The 7,840-nt window shown below is 40.2% G+C and overlaps 1 protein-coding gene across 1 annotated transcript; it reads right to left on the reverse strand.

Annotated features, from left to right (window-relative positions):
- Positions 1 to 2,423: 2,423 nt before the first annotated feature.
- On the reverse strand, positions 2,424 to 7,776 carry c1s.2 (complement component 1, s subcomponent .2). Its single transcript, XM_085176496.1, has 11 exons — positions 7,647 to 7,776; positions 7,281 to 7,479; positions 7,003 to 7,183; positions 6,357 to 6,482; positions 5,952 to 6,145; positions 4,315 to 4,465; positions 4,099 to 4,214; positions 3,908 to 3,992; positions 3,686 to 3,820; positions 3,525 to 3,599; positions 2,424 to 3,443 (listed from the first exon to the last, which is right to left on the reverse strand). The coding sequence occupies exons 1-11, from the start codon at positions 7,658 to 7,660 to the stop codon at positions 2,620 to 2,622; spliced, it is 2,100 nt and encodes a 699-aa protein (XP_085032622.1). The 5' UTR covers positions 7,661 to 7,776; the 3' UTR covers positions 2,424 to 2,619.
- Between the last annotated feature and the right edge of the window lie 64 nt (positions 7,777 to 7,840).

The raw sequence follows: 7,840 nt of genomic DNA on the forward strand, positions 1-7,840 counted from the left end.
GGTTTACATTTTTTTTTATCTGGTCGCAACAACCATGTATATTTCTCAATTTTATTTAATTTAGCTCCTCCCAGCAAAAGCATCCTAAAACTTTAACTGATCGAGGCATAGAAAATCTGTTATTTTAAGTTGACAGAGACAGGAGTCAGCTATAATTTGATACAAAATTAGAAAGTCTGTTACAATGATGCTAACTGGCTAACACATTTTAATACAGATACATTTAATACACTATAATAAAAACAATGAATATTTCTTAATGTTTTTATTAAAAAGTAGTACAAAGGATAATCGGGATTCATTCATTATTATTAGCAGTAGTAGTAAAAAGTACAAAGGGATAAACCTATGGGAAAGAGCTGTTGGAGCTAGGCTGACAGGTGATGGTCACTGAGCAAGAAAGCGAACTGATGCTATTTTTGCTCTGAGAGTTTTGATGGAGAAGCCTAGAAAAGGTCAGGAGGAATTGCACTGTGTCGTTGTTTATCTTGAGAAAGCATAAGATAGAGTTCAAAGAAAGGAAGTGTGGTTCTGCATGAGGAAGAGTGGCAGAGTGAGGGTGAAAGTGAGGGTGGTGCAGGACATGTATGAGGACAACAAGGCAGTGGTGAGGGGTGTGATATGGGTGACAGACTGGTTTAAGATTGGGGTGGGATGATATCAGGGGTCAGCTCTGATCCACTGGACAGGCTGACAGATGACGTCAAGCAGAGTCTCCGGGCCTGTGATTGTATGATGCTTGCAGATGACATAGTGAGGAAAATGGAAGATTTCCAAGATAATAATGAGACTTACATGCTTGAAAAGAGAGCAACTGGATGTTCCTTTCTATTCTTTTTTAATTGAAAAAATGTCTCCTCTCATCCAAAAGGCTTGTCCAGTTCTAAGACCAAAGCTGGATGTTTGATTCTCCTTTATATCATCTTAAGTTTTCTGTCACAGTGTAGTTCGGTTTAGGAAGTAAAACCACTCGGCTGAATCTAGGACAGCTCAGAAACCTGTGTGAGAGATAACCAAAAATTCAAACTTACCCCATGTGCACCGTCTACAGCTGCCAACCCCGACTGTTGCTGTTGAAGGCCAAAGCAAAGCAACTGAATTCTGTTTGTTTTTTAAACACAAGTATCTCTCTCTCTCTCACCATTTAACTCAGTTTCTTTGAGTCTTGCAATCATCCGATTGGCGAGATGGCCTCGCAGTTTGATCATGTGTTAAAGTATGCACATTCATGCATTGATCATTTTTGTATTCGGAAAAGAAATACAGGTGAATGTATGGGGGAAAAAAAACATATAACGGGCAGTTAACAAGTTCAGTTTTATTTTGGATGGATGGATTTACAGTAAGTAATATGTGTCACCACTAAGCGGCAGTAGAGCATCACTACCCCTCATGAGGAAGTGACACTGGAGCCATGATTTGTTTTCGTAATGAGCTGAAGGTTGTTTTTAATTATAGTTTAGCAGCCAATAAGAGCATATTGGCTGCAGTATTAATCAGAACAACTTTTATGAAGATTGCACTGCTGTGACGCTAGAACATGCTTCTCATACTGATGTTAAACACTGCAGTGTCAGGGATTAGGCCGATGGTTTGTGGCTGTCTAAAAATAAGTGCACTTCTCCTGTGTGGCTCTTTGCAGGCTGTTGGTTTGAGGGCCTTGTTTTCAGTTGTCATGCACTATTATGCAGACGTTGTCATGCAATATCGGAACAATACACCACTTCTTATAGAGTGTGTCTGTATGTTATAACAGTAGATATCATAGCCAGACCTCTGCCACAAAAATAACAAATAACTGAAGAATTATTTTGAAAAAATAAATTGTTTATAAAAAAAATAGGCAAATTGGTTAATTAATTCAATACTGAGAGCAACATCTGGAGCTACTGGTGTTAGTTTTTTAATGGGAGAAAGCTTGTTTGTCTGTAAAGCACTGTAACGATCCTCTAATTTATGCTTCTAACTACATTAGAAATGAGTACATTGGAAGGACAGCTCAGGTTAAGCGATTTGAAAATAAAGAGGGACAATGGCGAGATGGTTTGGACATGTGCAGAGGAGGCGTAGTGGATATGTATTGGACAAAGGATACTGAAGATGGAGCTGCCGGGCAGGAAGAAAATGAGGAAGGTGGATGTAGTGAAGGAAGGACATGCAGAGGGTTTGTGTGACAGAAGGAGATGCTATAGACTATAGAGACAGGATGATATGGAGGCAGATGATCTGCTGTGGCAACCCCTAAAAGAAGCACCGGAAAGGAAAAGATGATCATAGCCTGCTGTCACTTATAGGGAAAATATACTGACTATACAAGAGTTTTTAAAAATGCAGTTTTGTGTGTCTCTTAACTAATAGGGATTAAATAATTGAAAACATGCACACACACACACACACACACACACACACAGATTGTCTGCAGATGATTTGCAAACATTTCTCTTTAATAGGAAACAATGTAGAAATAACAAGCTGTTCTGATTGTGTTATTTATTTTGGTACATTTGATTATAAGGTTGCGGTCTTTATTTTATAAGCAAAGTAATTTTTTAAATGTGAATCAGCCCTGAAAATGATTTTATTATCGTATATAACAGAGTGTTTTCTTCATCATTTATTTTACTTTCTCTCTGATTCTTCTGCCTCTACTCTCTCTATTGTCTGCTTAATCCACTTCACATAATTCCCTACCTTGGTATAATAACCCTTGTTCACTATTTTAGTTGAGTCTGGTTGGGGAATCCGACAGCGACCTCCCCATGACACAATCCCAGTCAGATAGTAAGGGCCACTGCTAGAAGACAACATGGGCAAAACAAAAGGACCTCCACTGTCTCCTTTACAACTGTCCTTCCCGCTGTCTCCAGCACAGAACATGTTATTACTGAAAATCATGGACTTCCCACGTGAAAGAGGTGTTTTCTCACACTCTGTGAGTGAGTAGGCTGAAACATGAGCATATTTTAAAACATCTGATAATGTTCTGTCCTCTGTCACCCCCCAGCCTGACACTGTACCTTGTTCATTTTCCACCACACCACTGTTTTCTTCTGGCAGACAAATGGGAAGCAGGTTTGGGCCTAATGTGATTCTGGAGGTGAATCTTATAAGAGCAATATCATTGTTAAAATCAGTGCGTGCACTTCCAGTGATCCCCTTTCTGTAGTCAGGATGAATTATGATCCTGTTAGTAATCAAGGAAGGTGCGCTTGGGGCATTTGTTGTCGTTTTATCTATCAGTCCACCAAAGACCCTCAAAGGGCTGTTCTCATACCCATCCACAACATGAGCTGCTGTCACAGCCCACTGATCATTTATCAGGGATGCTCCTCCTCTGCAGGGCTCTTTTATGAATAGCTGCCATGGTATTTCTCCCAGTTTTGCATCCTGACCTCCCAAAATTCTTCCTGTACCTGCTATCAGTGTTTCAGGCTGCCCACACACTGAAACAAATAGAAGTCATCATTAAACCCAGAGCTCCAAACAAATAGTGACATTGAAAAACAGAAGGAATACATCCGTACCTGGAAGACATTTTGGAAACTCTGCATTTCCGTTAGTTGATATCCATTCGCCACTGGCACCGCAAATGAATGTGTCTGAAAAGTGTCAAGGAGAAATTTGCTAAAAGAATAACAGATCAGTTATACTAGAAAAGGTATGAGCAAAAACGTCCTGTAATCACCATCTCCTTCCAGCGTGTAGTACTTTGAGCTGCAGCTAAACCGGATCTGGTCTTTGTATTGAGTTTGTGGGTCATCTGAACCCACCAACTGAAGAATACCATCTTCCGGTATATCAGGAAGTCCACAATTGACCACTATATATGAGAAAAAATGATACTGAGTGTGAAAAAAACAAGTAGACACAAACAGAAAAATCTGAAATTAATTGTAGTCAGACTCACATCCACAGGTGTAGCTGGGAGTCCATACGCCTGTGCTATGGCACATTGCATTGAACTCTGATTTCACATCATGGATGCCTTTATCCTTAATAAAATGAGAATGTAATTTAATTTAGAATTCAATTTATTTAATAACTTAAATATTTACATCAAATGTCAAGGATACACTTCAGATTTCTTTCTGCACTCACATCATTTACAACATAGCCCTCGTCACAAGTGACCGTCACTTCTTCACCACGATTATATTCTGCTTTCGTGGGAGTCACGGTGGAGTGTGAGGTCACCACTGCTGGACAGACCTTATCTGCAATTAAGATGTGAGAAGAAGAGTCACAGTCGTTTCCAACAAACATCCAGACAGATGCTCTTTACCAGCTGTGTCTGAGATGAGGAGGCTGCAGTACCTCTGGTCCTGAAGCTGAGGTGGAATCCTTTGTTGGTGCCAAAGTCGTCAGTGGTGAAACGGATCGTGAGCTTGTTTGCGTGAGTGAGAAATGGCGATTTGGGAGGCGTGTTGCCACAGAACGGTCCCAGAGTCCCAGAGGGAGTCTCAATCTGCAAACAAAACAACACAGGCACTGTCACCAAGTTCAAGTTTACAGACTTTCTTTAAGATGCAGACGTGCAGGACCTGTCAAGAATTTGAACACAACTGCTCGATGGATGTGCGAGACTATCAGTTTATAGCATTCTGACATGGACGTTTAAAAAAAGAAAACCCTTGTAAAAAAAAAAAAAAATCATTAGGCCCACAACAGTGTGTTGTCCTCCCAGCTACAGAGGAAGACCAGCCTTAGAAATCACATATTATAACCCACATCAATGCTTTCCAGATATAAGGTTGCACTTAAAAACTGGATTTATGGTTTGCATCTGCTTATGTGGTTACCGATACAAGTCTAAGGTGTGATAGTCTGTTAACCAGCATGACTACCACAGTATCCTGCAGTGGTTTGTGCTCAGTGGGATGATTATTCATTTCTGAAAAAGACCTAATGACCTAAAACACACCTCCAGGCTCTATGAGGGATCTTTGACCACAAACCTCCACAGCCTCCTGTCCTTATTGTAACTGAGACTACACAGCAGCAGCCAACAAGATCGTCAATTTTAGAAGGTGACAGTCTTAAAAAAAAGTCACAACATTTAAGTAACATGTTGCCAGAAAATGCATACAGGAGGCTTTCAGATAAAAATGATTGAAGTGAATTACAGAGAAATCCTGGAGGAAATTCTGAAGGTGCGTACAGCAGGGTGGTGACGTTGTTAGCACCATTTCCTCAAAGAAAGAGGGGCCTGGGCTTCAAGCACCAGCAGGGCCCTTCTCTCTCTGGAGTTTGCACATTTTTCCCACCGCTTTGGGGGTTTTCTTCTGGAGCTCTGGTTTCTCTTGGTACCAGCCGTTCTCACCCTCCCTCCCCCTTTTGTCTCAGGTATCTCACAAAAGAGATTCTGAATCTCAAATAGTTTCACTTCCTGGTTAAGGGCTAAAAAACTGCTGTTACTTGGTGAACGACATGGGCTCTGAATGTAAGAACTGAGGCCCGATATGACCTTAAAAATATCAGCCTTAAAGTTCCTGTGTAGATGACTAAGTCCACACCATGAAAATGACAAAAGACGTGATGTCCAACACTGACAAAGAACTACCCTAACTTATATTTCTAGCACTTATCCATTTATTCTTTTATTATTTGGGAGAAAATTTGTCTCAAATGTCATTAGAGACTCTTTTTCTGTGGCTCTGAAACAAGAAACAACAACAGTACAACAACAAAATTATAATTAGGTTATATGTCAAATTGAAACTAAACAAGATGAGATCAATGTACACAGGAATGGTACACAAAGAAAAAACCCAATTGTGTAACACAGAGAGACCATAAAACGTCAAAAATAGGATGACTGTCTGTTGTCAAATCCATGGTTACAACACTTTTTTTCTGAATTTCCTCTTTGTTTATTGATATGTAAAGTTAAAGTTTCTGGGGGGACACACACAGCTTCGAGAGGTATTTGCATATTCTGAGTCATCACTTACTCTCAGTGCATCTATGCATTGACCATCGGGGCCTTGTTCCACATCAAAAACGTCCGAGAAGAGGAGCTCCACCTGAGACTGGGAGTCCACGAGCAGTGTGTACTGGCAGTTTGCGTTCTCTGCATACGAGTTGGGCCAGGAAGGACTGGATATGATACCTTTGCTCTTTCCTGACAGGTCCTCGTTGCAGTTCACTGTGAACACGAGAGATCATTGTCATCACCTTCATTTTAATGAACAAAATCATAAGTTTTACACAATCAGTACCTTCCCAAAAATCTCCCCACAATACTTCTGCTTCCTCTATTTTCCCATTTTCACTTCTCTTTGTGTATTTTTGTCTCCTTCAGACATGTTAAATCCTGATTCTGTTGAATGTTTGGAAGCAAATTTGATTATTTGTACCAGTGCAAGTGTGGTTGTCCACATCCAGGTGGTAGCCGTGGCGACAGGAGCAGTGGTACCCTCCGATGAAGTTGTGACAGAACTGGGTGCATTGGTTGATTTCGTTATCCTTGCATTCGTCATAGTCTAACAGAGGGAATGAGCTAACGGTTAAACGCAGAAAAGCATTAAAAAAACCAACAAAGAAACAATTCCTTGGAATGACTTGATAAATATATCAATCAGGCTATCTATCGTAACATTTTAACAGAAGTGATCAAACAGCAAATGTTTGTTCATCTCGACAGAGTGACAACAAAAATCCTTGACATTTTGCATTTCTTGCATTAAAAAAAATCAGAGAAAACCACAGTTTCGCATCAGTTCTCCTGGTTTGTATTCTAGGTAACGTGTGGCAAAAGTCTCCAGTAGAGGAACAAGAGTCTACTGATACTAGACGAGGTTTAGGTGAGACATCAGTCACGTTAGTGTCGTCAGCACTTTTTTTTTTTTTTGCAGTGCAAGAAAGACAAAATCTTGCACACAAATGGTTTTTAATCTTGTGTTTTCTTTATTAAACAAAAAGCTTTTTACACTGTGATTTATTCTCAGTAAGTATATTTCCACAAGCTGAGCTCCTTCTGCAGATTTCTACTCTGATTCTCACCTTGGGTTGTATAAAAGCCTCTAAAGCCGGTGTGCCTCTTTATGTTTGAGTAGTCCGAGTGGAACGAAAGGTTGAGGCAGCCACCCGGGGGCGAGAAAAGCACAGGATTTACAGTGGACTGAAGCTCCTCAAATTCCTTTGTGCCACACAAAACGGAAATTAAGTTTCCATTTGAAAAGATCTGAGGGGGAAAAAAGATGAGAGGCATAATGAGAAAATAGTATGTGGCAGGTATTAACATCATTTAATATTCTTGATATGGTAAGATATCCTCTTACCTTCACTGCATCATTTTCACAGTCAATACTGTCCTCCAGGTCCAGGTGGATGAACCTTATGGAGAGGCTGTGACCTTTGGGGGCGCACCTGCTCCAATTTAGACTAGCATGAGGTAAGTACCCATTGGGATAACCTGGAGACTCCACCCATCCCAGCAGCATGCAGTACGTGGAGTGGAAGAGCGGGAGAAGCAGGAGACTGAAGAAAATGGTGCAAAGCAAAAATAAATATAAGGGTAAAGAATATTTTTTTTAAAAAGGTAGCGTTAAACAGAAACAGAAATTAAGTAGTTGGATGTCAGAGACAGACACTCTGTAATCACTCTTTGCACATCTATTGTGATAATTAAACAAATCCAAACCCACCTTGATCTTAACATCTTGTCCTGATCAAATCTCTTCTCAAATAAAGCATTTGAACATGTCTCCTTCCTCTTTTCATATTAATTTCTATTTCACCCTCTTCCTGCTGCCCCCTTCCTCTCTTGCTTATGTTTTGCACCCGTAAGCATTTATAAATCTATTTCTAGATAGTTTCTTTATGCATCTACGGCAACAGG

The sequence above is a fragment of the Neolamprologus multifasciatus genome, chromosome 11 (assembly GCF_963576455.1).
Source record: "Neolamprologus multifasciatus chromosome 11, fNeoMul1.2, whole genome shotgun sequence".
In the NCBI taxonomy this organism is placed as follows: Eukaryota; Metazoa; Chordata; class Actinopteri; order Cichliformes; family Cichlidae; genus Neolamprologus; species Neolamprologus multifasciatus.